At 40.2% G+C, this 21,725-nt stretch overlaps 1 protein-coding gene across 1 annotated transcript; it reads left to right on the top strand.

The window, feature by feature from the left end:
- The first annotated feature begins 3,736 nt into the window (after window positions 1-3,736).
- On the top strand, window positions 3,737-21,465 carry LOC101850385 (eukaryotic translation initiation factor 6). The gene is made up of 7 exons (XM_005090501.3): window positions 3,737-3,967; window positions 8,157-8,242; window positions 10,576-10,751; window positions 12,276-12,386; window positions 13,670-13,735; window positions 16,980-17,161; window positions 21,169-21,465. Exons 1-7 carry the CDS (start codon window positions 3,861-3,863, stop codon window positions 21,176-21,178), a joined length of 738 nt encoding a protein of 245 aa, XP_005090558.1. The 5' UTR covers window positions 3,737-3,860; the 3' UTR covers window positions 21,179-21,465.
- The last annotated feature ends 260 nt before the right edge of the window (window positions 21,466-21,725 follow it).

Raw genomic sequence — 21,725 nt, 5'->3', positions numbered from 1 at the left:
GCCTTCAAATCGGCAAGGTGTTTTTGAATGTTGATACATGTTTGTTTGGATTTACTTAAAACTGAATGAAAATCGTCATCAGCAATAAACCTCTAGTCAACAGTTCAGTGGACAAAAATCTGACCGGCACCGCCGGTCTTGCCCAGTTAACAAACCGCCCCTGATTACATCAATATAACCCGCAATGCTTTACGGTGCAAAATTTGCTAATGAATGAGTTGCAAGTCTTTCTACACACAAACACACGCACAGACAGACACACACACAGACAGAGACATACACACGTGAATACACACACATATACCCACCACATACAAACGCGCGCGCACTGCTAAGAGGCCCTTGAGATGTGGCTTTACCTAAGCTACTTTTCAACTAACCAGACTCAAATTGAATATAAGCGAAATAAATACCTTTTGCTTTTAGCGACAATCAAGACGGCCACAACGGCTACTATACCTGTGAGTGTGAGACAATTTGGATTTATTGACTGTTGAAAAGTGAGACTGTGCTGCAAGTATGCTAATTTTTTGTTGCGCCACGCTGGCCAGTAATAATTAGGCAGAAAAAAGACTCTCTATTGTCTTTCAACTTAATAGAAAACATTACATGGAAAAACAACAACAACCCAAACAAGCAGAGTTCATCTTAGTGTCCAAATCTTGAAAGGGAAGGAAAAGTTATCCTATAAAAAGAGCCGTCTTTTTTTTCCTTCTAAATTGACGTCCCTGGCCTGCCCTACAATGTTTTTTGTTTTATATTGTATCTTAGCTTTTCCAGCATTGACAGAACTGAATTGATGGCGTAAATATGTAGAACCATCTGTATTTCAGCTGTCCTCCTTCTCTTACTAGTGAATTTTTTTTCCTCATCTTTCAACAACCAGACCAAAAACAGTTAATACGTATCGGGCCGCATTGTTTCACTACTAAAACAGTTTATATACGTTAGTCGTGTCCAGGGCCGTCGAGAGCCTGGTCCGGCCCTGGGGCAGCAATCACCTTCGGGCCCCTCCTCCGCCCCTGCCCCACCCGGGCCCCCCCACCTTTACCTGGAAATTAAAAAACCAAAAAAACAAAGTAAAAAAACATTTAAAAACACTTTAATGGAGCAAATCTATTACAAAACAAAAATAGGTCTCTCTCTCTCTCTCTCTCTCTCTCTCTCTCTCTCTCTCCCTCTCTCTCTCTCTCTCTCTCTCTGTCTCTCTCTTTTTTTCTTCCCTTCTTTTTTTTTCCCCCCCGTGGGGGGCCCCCAAAAAGCCGGGCCCCGGGGTTTGGCCCCCCCTGACCCCCCCTCCGGGGAGGCCGGGGGGGGATAAAATTTCTCCGACAGGTGGGGGAGGCGGAGGGCGGGAAGGTTTTCTGTCCGGCACCAAGAAATATAACTCAAATTAAATTTAACTCCCGCTATTTTTTCGTGTTTTCCCCCCTTGTCAATACACAGTGTATGTTAAAATTTAATGTAATATGTCGTTCAACATAAATAATCATTGTGCGGATCTCGACATGGGTGACCTCCGGCACGAACATGATACGGTTGAAACGTAATATATAAAAGCGAGCTTTGCAAGCTAACCATCTACGCACTTTGGCTCTAAGCCAATTGTCCATAAATTAAGAACTGTCTATGAGAGATGGATGATATGTTAAGAGTGCTAAAAGTTTGCTTAGAATTATATTTCAGAATTAGACACGCAGGCAATGGGCTGCCCTTTGTGGTGAAGACTGAAGACAAGATTAAAATGGGATTTTTCTTCAGAGTATAGAGCCGATGGATCGACGAGTAGACTCAACGTACAGCCCTTGCCTTTTAAAATTGTCCTCTTAATTGTGATTGGTCACTTGCTTTTGCATCATATATCATATCAAATCCTCAGTCTAGCCGGAGACAAAAAACCGGTCTAGCCGAGTGCCTTTAATTTTGGAACTTGAAGGCTAATAGTACGAACTACTCACACACACACACACACACACACACACACACACACACACACACACACACACATGCGCACACTCATTATGTATAGGCCAACACACAATGGATAGAGTAGGCTAGGGGAATCTAGCTAAAGAGGGTCGGGAAGAGACAGTAACCCGTGTGGAAAAGCCAGAGAATAATATCCAACCAGCAGTTAACTTGCACGATCAGTAGGCATACTTTTTCATGGATCCTGGAGAGGAGGGAGGAGCAGCTATGGCATTGTGCCGCCAGCAATGACGCCTATTCTCCAACCGAGTAAGTAAATAAGTACCCTTCCACCCCCACCCCCCGACCCCCGCCCTCACACAAACATAATTGAATCAAACTCAGACGGCACGTTCTTCTCCCTCTCTCTCTCACTCACCATTTCTCTCTCTGTGTCTGTCTGTCTGTCTGTCTGTCTGTCTGTCTGTCTGTCTGTCTGTCTGTCTGTCTCTGTTTGTCTCTGTCTCTCTCTGTCTCTCTCTCCCTCCCTCCCACTCTCTCTCCCTCTATCTGTCTCTCTCTCCCTCTACCTGTCTCTGTCTCTCTCCCTCTGTCTCTCTCTCTCTCTCCCTCTGTCTCTCTCCCTCTCCCTCCCTCTCTCTCTCTCCTCCCCCCCCCTCTCTCGACCCCCCCCCTAAAAAATAAAAAAAAGATACACAAACAGGCTATACATGCACCTACTGTAATGAATTACAGAAACAGAGGGACATGGGTAGTAGAGAATCTTTGGATTAGGCCTCCTTGGTGTAGGCCAAAGAGGTTATAAATAGAAATATTTTTATAACATCTTTGGTGTAGCTAGCGTATTCATGCACACCCTGTTTAAAACATGTTCCCCGCCCCCTTTTACCTCTCCAAATCTCTCTCGTCTCTCTCTCTCTCTCCCTCTCTATCTCTCTCTCTCTCTCTCTCTCTCTCTCTCACACACACACACACTCTCTCGTCTCTCTCTCTCTCTCTGATCTCTCCCCCCCCATTGTCTCTCTCACACGCACGCACACACACACACACGCACGCACGCACCCCCCCCACCCCCCCCCCTCACACACACACACACACACACACACACACACATACACACACGCCCACTCCCCCCACACGCACAACACACACACAAACACACACACACACACGCTCATATAAACACCCAATATACAAAAACATACGAACACCACACATATTTCTACACTTTGCACAAACCTAACCCAGCTTAGGAATATTTAAAATTCCTGTTTCAATTTATTTACAATAAACACGTCAATACCTTGGGAACTTGACAGGCCTGTGACAATTTTTGTAGCTCTTGCAATCGCAATCTATAAAACCTGAATGGCCGGTACCAAAAGACAAGAGGGTCAATAAAACCATATGTGAATATTCATTATCAAAATATACCACCCCGAAAAGGACTTTGGTAACTCAGGTTGTTCTGAATAAATTTGATATAAAATTAAAAGAGCAACCACACGGGGAAGTGCGAATTGAATTCACGCATAGATCTAGATCTAATCTATCTTAGAATAAGAACAGAGAAGGCGGAGTTTTAAATTTAAAAAACAAACAGCCAAAAAACTAACTATTTTAAAAATCCCAAGCCCAGAAACAAGCAGACAATGTCAAACCTATGCATTTAATTTAACTCACCCTTGATAAGTTTCCCTGCTCGTGAATAGACGTTAATAATTGTTTTCGGTAGGCTAGTCTTGTCTTTTAGTTTTCAGACAAAGTGTACACATAGGATGAACGGAACTACTTCGCAGGGCTCAACAACATTTGATGACGTTTTACACAAGCACATTTCCTCATGGTTGAGAAATAGTCTTGCACCATCAGTAGATTGGCAATATAAAGATAACTCATAGCGAAAGTATACCACCAAATAAAACTTCAAGATGGCTGTACGTGCCCAGTTCGAGGGGAACAACGAAATTGGTGTATTTTCAAAGCTTACAAACAATTATTGTCTTGTTGCCATCGGAGGGTCAGAGAACTTCTACAGGTGCGTTTAGCAGTCTACACCGATCAATCATAATCATACATCATCATAATGTTTGTTGTCGTACCCCATGCCCATACCACCCTGCACGTTACGAGTATTCAGAAGACATTTTTTGTTTATGTTTTTGCTTCTACTTTTGCAGCCTAGATCTGAGTGTAGATCTAGATCTAGATATCTAGATCTAAATCTAGATCTAGAATCTAGATTTTTTTCCCGGAAGGACCTCCGTTACGAGCAACCACCCCAACAACGAAGGGTGATCTTGTAGTTCCATTCGTTAAAGTCCACGATCCATTTGTTTACATCCAGAGATGAAATCCAGAAGTCTTGAAGACCAAATACTATTTGAATTAGGCTACACAAAAGCAGGGATGCAACCAACCTAACTGCAACACATCAAATTAGGATAAAATTCAGGGGGGCATCATGAAACCCCCCTACTCTTGACTTTAACGAACGAAACTACAAAATCGCCCAAAAGAAGTGTATACAGACCCGGTAACCGGGAACAAAGTCACGAAGTATACAGATCCGGTAGGGGAACTCTTTTGCGATTTCGGAAAGTTTCAGCCCCCAGACCCGGTAGAAATCTAGTCTGTGTGTGTGTGTGTGTGTGTGTGTGTGAGAGAGAGAGAGAGAGAGAGAGAGGAGCTAGCAAAATGTAATGACATGCCCCAGTTGGCAGGAGGGAACGAGAGAAAGATAGAGTGGGAAATAGGCGGGGACAAAGGAAGACAGACAAACAAAGAAAAAGAGAAGGCGAGCGATACAGAGAGAGAGAGAGAGGGAGATCGAGAGAGAAAGAGAGAGAGAGAGAGAGAGAAATAGAGAGGGTGACTGCTCGATTGAAATTTATGACATTGTTCTTTTCTTCAAATTGCGTCTTGCGATTCCTCAAACTCCAAAACGGAGGAAAAACGATCGTTCATCGAAAAGACATCGGCAATCTTCATTTAGATCTAGATCTAGGCTAGCCGCGAAACTAGATCAAAGATTTATGTCTGTCTGCCTAGATCTAGATCTAGACCCTGAGCCAAGAGGGCCCAGAAACTCTCTGAAATCACAAAAGTGTTCCCCTACCGGGTCTGTATACTTTGTGACTTAATTCCCGGTTACCGAGTCTGTATACACTCACCCCCAACAAACAGAAATAAAGACAAAGAGCAGACCTAAGATCCTAAGTTCCTAACCCTAACCTTACCCTTACCCCCTTACCCATACCCCAAACCCTAACCCCAACCCTACCCCAAACCTAAACCCTACCCCGGTAAAATTGAAGATTAGCAGACTACCTGCCGGAACTAGATTTTAGGTAGATCTAGCAATGCCACTCGCCCGCTGGGCCAGAAATCGGCCTCCGTGCGAGGGGTAATTTTTAGGCTGCTCGGAATCAGAAGTGACTCTCTTCTAAGTTTAGTTACGGGAAAACTTGTGGACGGAACACAACAAAGAATCCAACATCGTATTTATAGACCAGGAGAAGGCTTTTGACAGAGTAAACCATGCAAAACTCTGGAAGACGCACGAAAAGTATGGCGTCAGAGGACAATTGTTAGATAATGTCAGAGATACCAAGATACGAAGAAAGGAAATATAGACTGGTTCAAAGTAAGATCTGGAGTACGACAGGGATGCGTTCTGTCTCCCCTCCTGTTTATAATATATATGGACACAATAACGCAAGAAGCAAACCAAAGCCCAGAAAGCCTAAATGAATTTCTGTTCGCAGACGACCAATGTCTAATTCATCATGACCAACAAAGCCTCCAAAATCACACTACCGAGCTCAACAACACTTGTGAGAAATTCAACATGAAAATAAGCACATCAAAAACAGAAGTTATGAAAGTGAGCCGAAACCATAGTCCCCTGAACATCCATGTCAATAGTAAACAACTGAAACAGGTGAAAGAGTTTTTAAATATCTTGGCAGCACTTTTTCTGAAAACGGGTCCATAGACAGAGAAATAGAAATGTGAACTCAAAAAGCCAGCGCTGTCACCTACCAGCTCGTACCCCTTCTATCTCATCCAAACATCTCCATGGACACAAAGAGACAGCTTATCACCTCAATATTCATACCAACATTATGTTATCAGTGCCAGACCTGGACCTTAAGCAAAACCCTTGAAAGCAAAATCATCGTATGCGAAATGAAATGTCTCCGCAAAACCCTTAACATCACAAGACGAGACAGGCAGAGAAATGAAGAAGTAAGAGCAGCTATCGGCACTGAGTCCTGCCTGAGTTACATGGAAAGACAGAGGATAAAATGGTTTGGCCACCTGTTACGCATGTCACCTGACCAGCCAGCCTTGAGGGCCTACAACACCAAGCACTCAGGCTATAAAGGAAGAGGAAGACCACGCTAAAGGTGGATCGAGGGTGTCAAGGAAACCCTAAGAAAACATAACATCACAACTGAAAGAGCTGCGGAGGTGGCCTACCATAGAAAACTGCATCTCCCCTCGACACTTAACGGCAACAAAGGATGAAAAAGAAAAAGTAAAGTAAGTAAGTTAAAACACCTTATCATCACCCATCGCGCCCTAGGACCTAGGCTACCGGAGTACATCTAATCTAGATCTAGTGGTTGTCTGCTAATGTTCAAAGAGGCCTTTAGCCCTACCCTTACCCCAATCCTACCCCTACCCCACTGTTGTACTCTGTCTCTTTGTGGTCGCTCGTTATGGAAGTCCTCCCATTTTCCCATATGATCAACTGCAGCAAGGTGTCCTGTCGTCGTGGAACCTACCTTCCTGCCTTGCCTTAGCCCAGTTCATTCGTTTCACAGACTGAGAGACTGAGCCTAGTGGGAATAGATTTTCTCTAATCTCTCACCCCCTTGGTGGGAACATAAATAAATATTTTACTCACACCCCCCCCCCCCCCCCCCCCTTGGATGAAAATAGAAGAAAATTTTATTCCCACCCGTAGAAACAAATTAAATTAATTTTTATGTCCTTGTGAACCTTCAGCCACTTTTTGGCTAAGGTGTGCGTGTGTTCTTGTGCGCATGATTTAGTTTTACTTTCATATTCTCATATATTTTTGGCCTTTTTCTTTGCTTTCAATGAGGTTGATTTGATAAGGCCCTCTTAATGACAGAAAACATTCAGAAGCTAAACCCGTGATATTTCTCCTGTAAGCATTGGCATAATTAGCACTCTCGTTTGAATGTGCTCAATATTTCCAGACCTAGCATAAAATTGTATGAAGTGGCTATGTGTACGACCATCCTAGCATTGAGGTTATGTGTACGGCCCTCCGCTTCACATTATAATAAGCTAGAGGCTTTGTAGGCTGCACATAAACAATCAAACTGGACACTACAAGTGAACAAACTTAAACTCTGGAAGTGCGCAGGCCCTTTATAAAGGGCGGGAGCCGGGCTGACCTACTTCGATCGGGAAGCGCACAGCTATATAAAAGGCATAGACGCGAACCTTTTTTCAATGGAAAATTTCAGTATTCCTTATATGGAAAATGATCTAGTAAATTACAGGTCAAAGTTATAAATAGTGACCATTGACTTTGCACATTATCTTGACCTCGTAGAGCGTCTCTTGGCCAAAGATCGTACATAACAAAATAGTTCCCTCAGCCTAAAAGGTGTCCGCGGAAGTCCGTGCATTGGTTCAGATGACGCTGCAGTCTTTGTTTTGAAGCTCTCTTTTGTTTCTGCTGAGGAATAATAGGAATAGCTCAGTTTATTAGTTTCACTTTTATTATTCATTTTCACACAAGTAGGGTAGCTCTGATTGCGAAGTCCGCACTTTTCTGAAGAGGGCGCCTCCGAATTTTGAGGACACTTTTTTAATTGGCTCAACTAGAGGAGTGAACTATCTTGTTATACACGATCTTTGTCTTGGCCAAGATATCGATCGATAAAGTGACGTCCAGCTAAACGATTATCAAGGCAGTGAGCAAATTTAATTAGATCTAAATCTATACTTTAAAGGTCCGTACGCATAGCCACAGGAAAAATTGTATAGGCGTACTAGGTATCTAAATCTAGTACTTAGATCTGTCAGTGGAAATACAGTATAAACGGATAGCTCGAATTTGACGTGACCGGCCTCGGTAGTTTGAGGAATATCTGTTATTGAATATGTGTTTGGTTGAAATTATGTATTTTTATGAAAGGATGCCATACTTTAGTCCCGAACAATTTTCTTTTGTTTTTCAGTGTGTTTGAAGGAGAATTGGCAGACACAATCCCTGTCGTTCATGCCAGTATTGCCGGATGCCGAATTATTGGAAGAATGTGTGTCGGTAAGTCTTCTGGTTCTGATTTTTTTTAAAGATACAGTAGAAATTGTTTTAGACGGCCACCCATTGTCGATGAGAAAAGTGGCTGTCCTAGACAGGTGGACAGCTTACACAGGGTAATTGTAGTGTGTAAGAAAGGGGAAGATTGGTAATGGCCTTTTGTACATGTGATTGTCTTATGCAGGTGGCCGTTAAAGCTGTATTATAATAACAGTGTAATCCATAATCCTTATATTGTTAATGAAATATATATCAGAAAATGTAAAATTTAGAATATTTGGCGCTAGTGTCAGTCAACATTCAAACATATTCCAATAATATTTTAAATTGAATTATGAAATATGATTATGATCAAAACTAAACTCTCTTAATGCTGTGTAGTTGGTTGTTTCATGGATTTCATTTTTTTTTGGGGGGTGGGGGGTACGGCTAAATTTTCAAGAGCAGACCTGACAGTCCTTGGTAAAGAACCAGGATTTTGACCACATTATAACAGCAACCGCTATTGTACACTGAACATCATGAGCCAAGATGCTGTCCTCCCGAGAAATGTATGTCCAGATATGCATCATGTGGGATTTAATAACAGTTTTGCAATACAGTCGAACCTGCTCTGACGGCCACCTCTATAAGACGGTCACCTGTAGAAACGGCCACTTTCCATTTCCCCCCTCTCGTTTTTTCTGTATAATTTAACTGTGTAAAACGGGCACCTGTCCAACGCGGCCGCGGCCACCATATTTTAACACACAGCCCCTATCACACTAAGCAATAACACCTGTTTTAGACGGCCACCTTAGTGACTCCATTACATTTTGTCATAAATTGTGCACTGGCCCCTGGCGAGCAATCACTTGTCATTGTTGTTAGGTAGTCCCTCCAACCGATCATGTTGCGTAGGCCCCTCCCACTGTTGACCAATAGGTACCAATTTTCAGCTGCTGGTGAGGTAAGCGTGTGATCCCTCATAACCCATAAGCCCCGCCCAGACCTCATACACAAATCGTACGTGAGATGAGTTGTCTCTGTTTACCCAGTCTGTAACAAAGTAACAATGGATGTCAACATGAATTTGCAAAAAAAGCGTCGCTCGTTCTCCTAGTGGTGGCGACCCCGGCGTTTGTTTTAACATGGCACTCGGTCTTCCTCGTCTAATACATTTCGTTTTATTGTCACCCTTGCGCAAAATCACCAACAAAATAAAAATCAAACAAAATACAAACCAACAACAACAAAAACAACAACAATGCGGCTACTTTCGATTGGGACTTCAAATGGGAATGGTTTGTTTTCTTCATCTTGATCAGTCTTGCGTAAGACGGCCACCTGTCTTATACGACCACTTTTCTCCTTGACAATGGGTGGCCGTCTTACACAGGTTTGACTGTAGTTGTGAATTGAATTTTATAGAAACACTAATGAAAGATTGGAAATCTGCGACAAAGAAAATGTATGAATTATGTAAATCTTGCCTGAAACTTATGACCGTCCTGTTTTTTAAAAATTGGGTGCAGTAAAGGTTGAAGAATAGCCTATTTGGCGAAGAGATTAACTATTTAACTCTTTATCTTCGAGGGGGGTAAACCCACTATGCCGGGGTCCGTTTTTGGTAGTAATACTAAATCTAAAAATGACAAAATCACCACTAGATTGGTAATTAAATCAAAACAAGTGAACCTATTTTGATAGTTCTTCATCTAATGAATGAAATCCCAATGAAAGAGACTTGTTTTCGGCAACTGCCGGAAAGCAATTTGATGTTGAAGTCGTCGTAAAGGAATGTGGCCAAGCCGCTGTCAGGGACTCACTGGCACAGTGGTTCCCACTGCTGGGAGTGGCTTGCCGGAGATAAAGAGTTAATGGGAAAACAACTATGCCAAGTGAAGTTAAAGACAATTTAGATCATAGGCTTTGTAACCGTCTATAATGTGCGATGGATATCACTGTACATGCTGAGTATCAATAAGGGGCACTTTGGGACGCCACCTATAAAATTAACATTAGGCGTCATAGAATGAACTTGACTCATTTTAATGAAATTACCGACATTGTGTAAACTCGAAATGAATCTGTGTGCCAGGCCAAACTACTTTATGGTCTACTTTTACTGTTAGAGCTGGAGATCCTTTGTTGCTGCCCTAAACGCCAGATGGCGTAATGGGTAGTAAGTAAGTAAGTTTACTGTTTGACATTGTGGGTAAGAGGTGACCTGTGTCTTTTTATTTGATAAGGCATAACAAAAATTATGTTTATAGTTTGGACTACATAGTAATCATTGAGTTTTCTTGTGGATTGTAAATGTTTAATGTGTGTGTATTTTTCTCTCTTTAAACCAGGAAACCGTCATGGTCTCTTAGTTCCAAACACAACAACAGATCAAGAACTTCAGCACATACGTAATGCCCTTCCTGATACTGTCAAAATCTACAGAGCTGAGGAAAAATTGTCTGCATTGGGAAATGTTATTGCATGCAATGACTATGTTGCCTTGGTGCACCCAGACCTTGATCGGGTATGTGTTGTGGTTTATATTATACAATTTTATTAAATTACCATCAAATCTATTCAAGTGTGAAATGAGAGGCATTAATGAAGGAAGAAAATGGGCTGAAAGATTAAATGAAAATACTGTTTTCAGCTTTCGTCTCCACTATCTGAGGCCCCCCTCCCTTGCCCCCTCCTCTGGGCTCCTGACTCTTTCTGCGGACTTTCTACTGCTACTCCTTGGCTTTTTCTCGCTGCTGTCTTTCATCCACACTCCTAATCTTATGGTAGGTAAGGTCTTACACCTAGCCTTTTCGGATAAGGGCTAAGAATTTCAGAGGTCCTGTGTGCAAGTTGTGCACGTTAAAGATCCTTTGGTGGTCCTAGAATCGATAAGAGTAGACTTTGGCTGCCGCCCGGGCATAATTCAGAATTTCTTACCAACTGAAAAATGTTAAATGTGTCCTGTGCGCTCATATGTGTCACGACGCAGTGGAATCAGGCACTCGTCAGCTTTTGGGCATATGGAGTTATTGGTGTCATCTTAAAGGCTGTTCATTTTCCTTGCTTTCGATGAAAGAAAGTACCCATTTATCTTAAATAGAAGTTGAGATATTTGTGATTGAAGGAGGTGGGGTCGCCTGGTTTCAGAAGTAAAATTAGCAAGAAAATGGCCGCCAAAGTTTAGTAACTTCAATAGCTTAAGAGTCCTTGGGAACTGAAAATTACATATTTTGTGCCTTTAAACAAGGTTTTTTCAGTAAAATTTATATGGAAATGTTTTTTCATACGAGCATAAAGTGTGTTTAGCCAAAAAGCAAAATTTCAATAAAAATTGCCAAACTGGCGGAAAAATGCTTTTTTATTTGATTTCATTATTTTGACGAACGCCTGATTTCACCTTGATGCCTCACATATGACCTGATGCTGTTGCAAGCGCCGTAAAACACTTACTACCCCCCCCAAAAAAAAACCCAACAACCAACAACACCCCAGCAACAAACCCAGATTAATAAAAGCTAACAATACTAACATGTTATAATCACTGACATGAGTGATATGAAATATTGTTTAATTTCATTCTGTTGGAATTTAGTGTAATGACAAGAAAACTGGTTTCTTTTATGTCTAGATTCATAATGCTACACTATTTTCGGAATATAATTGTTTTCGATATTTTATAAGCGGACAGGTGAACTGCTTTTTGGTGTTTTTTTAAATTGAAAACAAATCATACAGTAACAAAAGTGTTGTTTACTATTGCATATCGTGGCAGAAAATAACTAAAAACCTTTCTACACGTGTATTTTGCTTTTTAGACAGTCTTTATTGTTTATATATGCTTGAAGCATGTGTTTAGCAACTTTTTGGATTTTGGTCTGTTTTTACAGGCGATTGTTTATTTTGTTTGTATTCTTACCTTCGTGTAAGCTTTAGTCTCCGTGTTCCCACACTTTATTTCTCCTCTCAACAATAGGAGATGATATGGCAGTCTGTGCTTCCATTAAAAAATATGGACCTTATTATAATGTGTACGCAATTTCCTCTCCAGGAAACAGAAGAACTCTTGGTGGACACCCTCAATGTGGAAGTGTTCCGCCACACTGTCGCCAGCAATGTTTTAGTTGGCAGCTATACAGCTTTCAGCAATCAGGGAGGCATGGTGAGAAATTGTTATTCAAAATTGTTCTCTCTTTTCTTTGCAGTGCCCTGTTTCTTCTTTAACTTGTAGTATTTGTTAGTAGGTTGAAGTGAATTGCTATTGTCTTTTTGATTTACAGTCCAGGTTAATCTCAGTGGTTTATTTGAACCCTTTTTTAAAAGTGTAAAATACTTTTACTACTGTTGTGATCCTCTTGTCCAAAAATAGGAAGAAACACAATTTGTCAGATAGGTAGAAAATATGGCAATTACTGGGTGGGGGCTCAGTAGCTTAACAGGTATGGTGTTCACCTGTCAACTCGGAGGTCTGAAGTTTGATCCCCACCAGCATGCCGGCATTGGGTTTTTTAGTAATGTTATTCTGCACCCTTTGATCCTAGGGTTGGTAGTACAAAGCACGTAGTGTTCTCAGGAAAGTACGAAAAATTTCAAATATCCTGTTTGAAAGTTCTGCACATTAAAGATCCCTTGATAAAAAAGGGTAAGCCTGTCAATTTGGTGTCTGGGCAAAATTAAAAAATTAATGTGAACTCATAGCTAAACCACCCAAGTCAGCATAAATATTAAGAGTACATATGTGTTGTTGAAAACGGCATGTAGCTGCCTGTCAGGCAAGAGATGTTTCTACTTTCTATGTAGATAAAATGGCTATGTATGGTAAAATCAACTGCACTGCTCCCTGAACTTTAAGAGGTTCGAGAAGAAGATGGCAATTACCCAATTACCATTACTGAGATTGTATCAGTTTCAGCATTGATTTTGTTGAGTCTTGTTCTTGCATTACCTGCTTGCCTGTAATGATGTTTTATAGGGGACTCTGATCTTTATTTTGTGTTATAGTCTGTGGGTTAAGAAAATTTTTTTTTGCTAAGTACGGCAATTGTTCTTTGATGTGGGTGGTTGACAAGTGCTATGGTGTGGTTTACTCTTTCTTTCCTATCAAACATGTATTGTCCTGATCTCTTCTCCTCCTTTTTTTGTTTGTTACTCTCTAGTAACACCCAATCTTTAGCACTTATTTGACCTTATTGTGTTGCAAGTGCTGTTAAACTCTTACTAAAGCTAAAAATAATTATTTGACAGTGTTGTTTTACTATTAATGGTTGAAGGGCATCATTTGCAGGTCCTACCTCTTTGCTTTCCCTCTTATGTTTCTGTCAGTCTGTCTGCCTGACTTTTACCAGCACTAAGTAACTGATTATTGTGTTGATGTACTTTTAAAAAAATTGAGCAGGCAGCTGTATTCAAGATTTCATTCTACTTTACCTTTGATGTGAATTGCAGGTTCCTCCTAAAACCTCAGTCGAAGACCTTGACGAGTTGTCATCCTTATTACAAGTTCCTCTTGTGGTAAGTAGATATGATATATTCATTCATCTCGTCCATTTACTTTGAAAGAAACAAGTAGTTTCGTCTAGCCTCCTGAACAAGGTACAGACAAATGCAGATGAGGGCACTGGTAGGTCTTACATTTTGCTGTCAGGCTACATTTCCAGTCTTCTTACTTTCTGCATGCTCCCAGTAGCCATGATTGTGGTTTTGTCTTTTTCTCTCTTTCTCTCTTTTTTTTTGGTTTTGTTTAATAACTTGTAGGTGTTTTTAAAAATTTCCCCATAGCCTCAATTAAGATGGTTTAGGAAGCAGGCCTCAACCCTGCCCGTCAAGGCCAACCTGGGCTGGGAGGGATACAACAAAACAGCAGAAAAAGTGAGATATTCGCTAAAAATTCTCATCCATATATGGGATAAAAATTTAGGCCTTTTGCGTGTGGCGGCAATGTCTCTCTTTTTCTCGTACAGCAAACTATTGTGACAGGGAAATGATTATTGAATTGAGTGACCGCTCCCATATTGTTTTGATATATTCTATAGTTTAAAGCAGTATTGCTTTCTAAGACTATTTGGGGGATTCTAAAATGAAATCATAATTAATGATCAAACTTGTAAAATGTGGAGATCGTGGGTGATTTGTCAAAAATATTCTATCCAATTGTACTGTCTAACCCCTTTGTCCTTTGAAGTACTAGCTCTGACTGGTTTTTGAAGGTGGGTGTTTATTTATATTTAAAACCCGTACTGTGAGAAAATGGTTCCTGTTTTTCATTTTTTTGGTTTTTCATTTAGTTATTTTGAACATTTGTCTATGTTTCAAGATGACTGCAGAGCATACGAGTGTTGTGAGCAACTTCATAATAATGAGCTTGTTCTTTATGTAAACTTCACTTTGCTATTGCCCTTGTTTTTGGGGGTTAGTGTGGTGTAAAAAATAAGATTGCTGTCTTCTAGACCAGATGTGATCAATTCTGTCCCTTGGTGTTTGGCAGAATTTTTTTCTGGATGTTGTTCTTGGGCTTTGGGTGACCTACTGCAAACTGACATTGAGATATTTGTGATACCTTTTAAATAAAGAAAGGGTTTTAAAAAGCACTGTTAACACTTTGCCGTCATATTGTGGGGAAAATCCAAAGAAACTGGGCGATAAACATCGCCTATCGGCGAGATGAGGCAGCAAAGTGTTTGGGGGGGGGGGGGGGGCGGCACCCCGAAAGTCCCGGTTCGGCTCAAAGCTATGGGTTTTAAGTTATAGGCATTTTTAGCTTCTTCTGCCTCTCTTACAACTATTTCATTGCATAAAAGAACCCCCTGAAGCCTTATTTCTTCCCATACTGGGCATGTTTGACACTCCCATTTCCTCATAAAGTCAATCTTTTATTTTTCTTTATCGCCCGTTTTCTCGAAACGTTTTTCTATATACTTAAAAAATAATAACTTTACCATTTTTCATCAAATTTTCGTGAAAAATGAAGAAAAGATGGAATACTATAACTTTTTTGATGAATTTATGATATTTGGAATAGTTTTTGTTGGTGGTGTTTGGAGTGTGGATTTTCATGGCTTTTTTGCAAATGTGAATACTACCTCAGGAAAAAATTCACTAAAAATTTTCTAGTACGTTTAGGAAAATTCAGCACACAGATTGGTTGATCTATTGTTAGCCGAAATGCATGCAAAAAACCCCCCGTTTATATTCATGAAAACTAAGTACGGTATTAATTATATAAGAAATGTCACAAAAATCCTATATGACCGCCATATCAATGGAAAAATTTTTTTTTTCTCAAATTTGAAAGCGGATTTTAAGGCTCCTTACTATGCTTTTATGTGTGAAATTTGGTAACATTTGACCCTCTAATAAGTGAAATAGCCGCCTTCAGCTCCTCCCCCCCTTTAGCAGCTTACAAGCGAGCCATACTATGGCTGGCAGACCAGCCAGAACTATGCCTGCCTGCTATGCTTTCTGAGAAAAAGTATACCCATCATGCAGATATTGAAATCATTTTGTTTTAAGGTAACATGTACCCAGAAGAGGGTCAAAGGTCAAAGCATGTTTTCCTTCTGCTTAAGGAATGTCTAGAGAGCGTGGATTCGATATAGAAAGTTGGACAGGTTTGTTAAGAATCTTTCTTCCTAGCAAGTATTCTAATAGATGGTCCTGAAGGAGACACTACCTGGAGTGAAGTATACTCATCAGCTCTGACATAGGTGTAAGACCAGGCATGGGCAAGTGTGTCCAAGTCTCGGGTCGGATTAAGCAAGCAAGGCTGAATGTCTCATGGGCCACGGAAGGAGAAAAACTGAGTGAAATTGGTTTGAAAACCCAAGCTCTGAAAAAAAAGAGACTAAAATTGACATCATAGCATATGTCGCTCAAGGGCATTTAATGAGATCTTTCGCTTTCAGCTGGGATGGATACTATTCATTTTAATGCCCTTGAGGACCATTTTCTAGGTTTGTTGCCCAAGATCAAATCTAAGTACACATATAAGTTAGGCATTGGAAAATCTCTTGATACGCCATTTTATTTTGGCATAGTTAGAGCGGTTGCAATGGAAACGGCCGCCATCTTTAAAATAAACAATGAATTTCAAATCCATAAGGCTTTCTTAATTACTGACCAAATATGGTGAGAGTATACCTGAATCAGACCCTATCAGTGTAACAGCGAGTTTTTTTTCAATAAGTGCGAAAGAGAAAAAAAAAAAGAGAATTTTCCCAAAACCATATCTTAATTTAGGTTGCGTAATCGCTTGCCAATGGAAAAGTCTTTTTTTTTTCTGAAAATATCTCTTTGATACATTGATCACTGCCTTGCCTCTATGTTTCCTGAAAGTTTCATGTCAAAAGGATGAAAACTAAAGAACGAGTAGGGAAAAAAACTGCCAAAAAAAAGACATTTTGGGAAAAACGACAATTATTGTGAACATTCACTATGTTAACCCACCCTCATGTTTTCAAAGGCAATTTACGAGGAGAATAAAGACTTTCTCAGTTGTCTCAATGCTATTTTTAGACGAAGAACTGGTTGATCTTAAAAAATCAGCCAACATCTTATTGTGCATAGCCTGACCCAAAATCGGCAAAATCAAGGGTCGCTCCTCCCCTTAAGACAGACAGATTTGTTTATATTAATTATCAACTCATCAGGGGCCTGATTGATGATTAATTACTGTATCGACTCTCTGGCCATAGATTGGTCATGCTTGTGTTTGACCTTACAGAAATTGCTTGAATCTTGAATTTGTGTGCATTGCCAGGCAGGTACTGTGAACCGTGGCAGTGATGTGCTGGCTGCGGGCCTGGTGGTTAATGATTGGATGGCTGTCTGCGGACAAGACACAACCTCCACTGAGGTCTCCGTGATCGAGAGTGTCTTCAAGCTCAGCGACAGAGAACCGTCACAGATACAGACACAAATGAGAGACTCGCTTGTTGACACGTAAGTTGTGGTGTTTTTTTTCTTTTTCTTTTTCTTTTTTTAAGGAAAGTGTTTAAAAATATTGCGGTGTCTTTCCTGCCTTTTTTTTGTTTATGTTGTTCTTGTTGTTCTCACCACCTATCCATCTCCTCCTCTGTGGGCTGTTGGATGATAGTATCAGGGCTGCCAACCATTCCAATTTTTTAGTAATCATTACGATTTTTTAAGGCCTCACTACGAATTTCCAATGATAAGGCGATTTATTACAATTTTTACCGTCAGCAGATTTTTGGCGATAAAAATTTTTATTTTTGGCTCTTTAAAAATTTTTTTACAAGTCTTAGTGCAGACCTGTAAATCGTCTGCCAATAATTCGGAAAACCGCCAATCTCTAAATCAACCCACCTATCTATCTATCTATCTCTCTCTCACACACATGCATACGCAGGAACTTTTTCTCTCTCTCTCTCTGTCTGTCTGTCTCTCTCTCTCTCTCTCTCTCTCTCTCTCTCTCTCTCTCTCTCTCTCTCTCACTCACCAGAGTCTGAAATGCAGCCCTAAATCCATTACATCTGTCATCTACCATTTTGTGATTTTAAAGGTGAGTTTAACTCATTCGCTACGTATTATTTTTGGCTTGTGGACGAATTCTTTTCGGGAGGGCGAAATGAGATGATGACTAGTGCGCAGTTCACAGGTCTTTGGGGCCATAAATTCAAATAAATATCAACATGTTATATACCAACATTTTCAGTATGGTTTGTAGAATACACCTGCATTATTTATTTGCGTATTTTTCAACTTTGGTTCCTGTAAGAGGCGATTATGCAACACAATTGTGATTGGATGCTGATAAAATTGGAAAATAAAAAATTTATAATCTCAGGTGAAACTAAAAAAACATGTTTGAACCTAGTCAAATGATACCTCAAAATAACCATAACTGTATATAGAACATAAATATTGAAAAATGTGCAGTTATTTACATACATTCCATAATATTTGTACATTTGGATCATAACATCCGATATTAAAAAAAAAAAATGTTTTTAAATGATTTTGAAAAAAGGATCACAAACAGAAAAAAATACGCGTAACTTATATGGAATTATTCAGAATTGCATTTGGAATAAACCTATACATGTCTTGAGTGGTACTTTTTGATTAATTTCACCCAAAAGTAGTGATTTTGGGGAGAAAAAAATATTTTGACTATTTAGATCTAGGCCTAGATCTAGCACTCAAAAATATTGATTTCTCAATTACAGTGCACCGGCAATTTGCGTCCAATAGTATCAATATTATAAAGAAGAGTCCTACACTTCTTTAGTGAGCAAAGTAATTAAACATTTTGTTGTGTAAAAGTACTAAGACTGGTGTCTGGGCTATAATTTGGGCTTCGCGATAAAACAAAGTCGAATAAACTACGAAATCATGTTTCAAAACTGAATCAAAACTTCCGATTTTCGGTGGAAACGCTTGACCCGGAAGTCAACATTATATTATGACTTTTATTTTAACATGGATATGTGGATTGGAATAGAAACCAAGCTAAAATTGAACGTCGGTTCTCGAGCCGCCGGGGGCGGCTTAACGTACTGACGGCACTTGAGCCGCGCCGCCCCCCACGGCTCGGCGTAGCGAATGAGTTAAAGCAAAACTTTGGCCTTCACATTTATTTAATTTTCGATAAGCCCTCTTTTTCCGTACTTAAGACATATTTTTGTTTGTTGTAATATAGTAATTTGAAAATGAGAGCTCTATTACTAATTTTTACGGGGGGGCTCTCGTGGCCTAGAGGGTAAGGCCTCTCATTCAAAAGGTCCGGGTTCGAATCCGGGTAGCGACCAAAAAATTTTCTTCTCTAAAATTGTCTCCTTTCACCTTTTTTCCTGCTCTCTAGCAATGTTCTGTTGTCTGCTTTCATTTCCACTTTCTGCCCCCACCCCATCACCTCCTTTGCCCCCTCCTCTGGGCTCCTGACTCTTTCTGCAGCCTTTCTACTGCTACTCCTTGGCTCCTCCTTACAGCTGTCTTTCTGCCACACCCCTGATCTTCTGGTAGGAAAGATGTACACCTAGCCTTCTCGGACAAGGGCGAAAAATCTCGGAGGGCCCGTGTGCAAGTTGCGCATGTTAAAGATCCCTTGGTGGTTTAAAATTGATAAGAGTAGGCTTCGGCCGCCACCCAGGCAAAATTCAAAATTTCCTACCCACGGAAAATATTAGGTGTGTCCCGCGCGCTCATATGACCTTATGCAGTTGCGAGTGCTGTAAAACACTTTACAAAAACAAACAAACAAAATTTTTTAAAGGAAAATTACTAATTCATGGTCATTACTAAAAACCTTGGCAGCCCTATAGTATTGGTTGGTCTGTGGGTGGTTGGCGGGTGCTGTGGTGTGGTTTGCTCCTTCTTTCCTATCAAACATCTATTGTCCTGATCTCCTGTCCTTTTTTATGTTTGTTTCTCTCTTGTAACACCTCTAATCTTCGGCACTTATATGACCTTATGCAGTTGCAAGCGTCGCAAAACCTCTACTAAAACTAAACCGTATCACTTTCCTTTTTTTTTAACTTTCTTTATTTGCCTCTAATCTTCGGCACTTATATGACCTAATAGGTTTGCAACTACAGTGGAACTCTGATTCACCGAGCTTGGATTCAACGAGAACTTGGATTCAACGAGATGAGATAGATTCCGTTTTTTTTTTCCTTCTTTAAAATCAATAAAAATAACCCGGATTCAACGAGCACTTATGACCGTATGCAGTTGCGAGTGCCGTAAAATTCTTACTAAAACTAAAACAACGAGCACTTAAATCAGCGAGCTCGGATTCAACGAGGTCGCTTTCAGGGTGAACAGCCCCTGCAGACGTGGCTTTGCTCATTTTTCTCCCAGAACGAACAGCGTTCAGGGCGTTGAACGTCACAGAAACAAACGCGTCACAGTTTTTTTTTCCCTCGGCAACTGATCATTATTACAATGATCATCTAGTCTTGGCGTAGATCTTCGTAATGAATTGTGCGCCGGTCTATAGAATCAAAAGTTGCCGTATGCTAAGTTCTACACAGCAACACATCTTTTTGGTAAACAATCGAGATGACACAGGCGTGTGCATTTGAATGAATCGGTCTTTTTTTTTTACACAGCTCATAATATGCAGGCTTTTCAGGAACTACTTGTGACTTCTCTTTATACTTTACTTGCTCAGTGGCTGTAATTATCTACACAAAACCTCGTGTATGCTATATATAACGAACACTCGGATTCAACGAGATTTTAGGTCAGGCCCGGCGACCTCGTTTAATCCTAGTTCCACTGTACTTTAAAGCTCACCAAAAAGGTCTGAAAATGGGTGATTGGTGGACATTTGACGTAGTCTCATGCTTCCACTTTCTGTTATTGTCCTCCCAGTCTGGACCTGCAGTAATGTGGCTGTTGTCTTATCATGCTGAATCACTGTACTTAAAATTTTTAAGAAAGTCAAAATTTATTACCTTGAATGGGAAGAGTTAATGGGGTGTTTACAAGCATGTGTTTTGAAAAAATATCTTGTCAAAATTCAAATTCTAATACTGAAAAAAAGGCAAGAAATAAAAAATGTAAGTACGGTTTGTCTAAAGAATGGAACAGTATTTTTCTCTCCTGAAAACTTGTTTTATGGGCTTAGTACATATTAATAGTTTGCCAATGTTATGGTACTCTTAAAAGGTTTTTAAAAAATTGCAAATGGTTTATGCCCCCGTGGACACAATTTAAATACTTTTGGATCAGGCTGCTTTGACCTTGCCTGTCAGGGCCATCTCTGGCTGAATGGGATACACAGCATTACAACAGAAAGACTGAGTTACCTGACAAGATGAGGTTTCCTCATGAGGGAAAAGAGCCCATGTTTTTGTATAGAACGGCGAAGAGTGATCATTAAACTACAGACACTGATAATCTGGTACTAAAGAATTTATGCAGTGCATGATAAACTTTTATTGTATTTTCCTTTACATTTTGTTTGTTTTTGTTTGTTTCAGGTTATCATAAAGAAGCACCAGAGACATGTATTGTATCCTCACTTTTCCCAAACCCTGCTGATGATGTGAAAGACTACACAGGCTACTGCAACAATATGTACTGGGCTTCATGCTAATGAGAATAGTTCTATTGAAGCTGTCACTGTATTTACCAGTATCTGATTAGGGCGTAGCTGTATATTGGGATTTGACAACATTTTCTTTTTAAAAATGTTGTTCTCCTTTATGACCAGGTAATTCTAAATTATGTGGTCGTTTTTCTCTACTTTTCAGTGAGGTTTTTTTTTTCTGAAGAAATTTAAAGGGGGAGGGGGGGGGGGGGGGTCCTGGTACTTTAAGTATATCCTTTCTTGTATATTTTGTTATTTGTTTCAAGCTTCTACTTTTTTGTCTATTTGTTTGTTTATTTTTTAAATCGAATTTCAAAAGAAATATAATGCTTTTGTCTTCATCTTTCTCATGCAAGAATGTGTTCATTTGAGTTGTCGTGTCAGGGGATCACTACGACAAGGTTCAGTGCCTTACACAGTGCGCCACTGCAAGATATGTAGTGTCAG

The sequence above is a fragment of the Aplysia californica genome, unplaced genomic scaffold, assembly GCF_000002075.1.
Source record: "Aplysia californica isolate F4 #8 unplaced genomic scaffold, AplCal3.0 scaffold00018, whole genome shotgun sequence".
NCBI lineage: Eukaryota > Metazoa > Mollusca > Gastropoda > Aplysiida > Aplysiidae > Aplysia > Aplysia californica.
Note: the sequence above shows the minus strand (reverse complement) of the source record. Positions and strands in the feature narration are given on the sequence as shown.

Bases quoted from the DNA above. Each gene is read 5' to 3' on its own strand.
- LOC101850385 (XM_005090501.3), top strand. From the start codon at position 3,861: ATGGCTGTACGTGCCCAGTTCGAGGGGAACAACGAAATTGGTGTATTT. The intron at 3,968-8,156 runs GTGCGTTTAGCA...TTTGTTTTTCAG, and splicing joins GGGTCAGAGAACTTCTACAG to TGTGTTTGAAGGAGAATTGG. The intron at 13,736-16,979 runs GTAAGTAGATAT...GTGCATTGCCAG, and splicing joins TATTACAAGTTCCTCTTGTG to GCAGGTACTGTGAACCGTGG.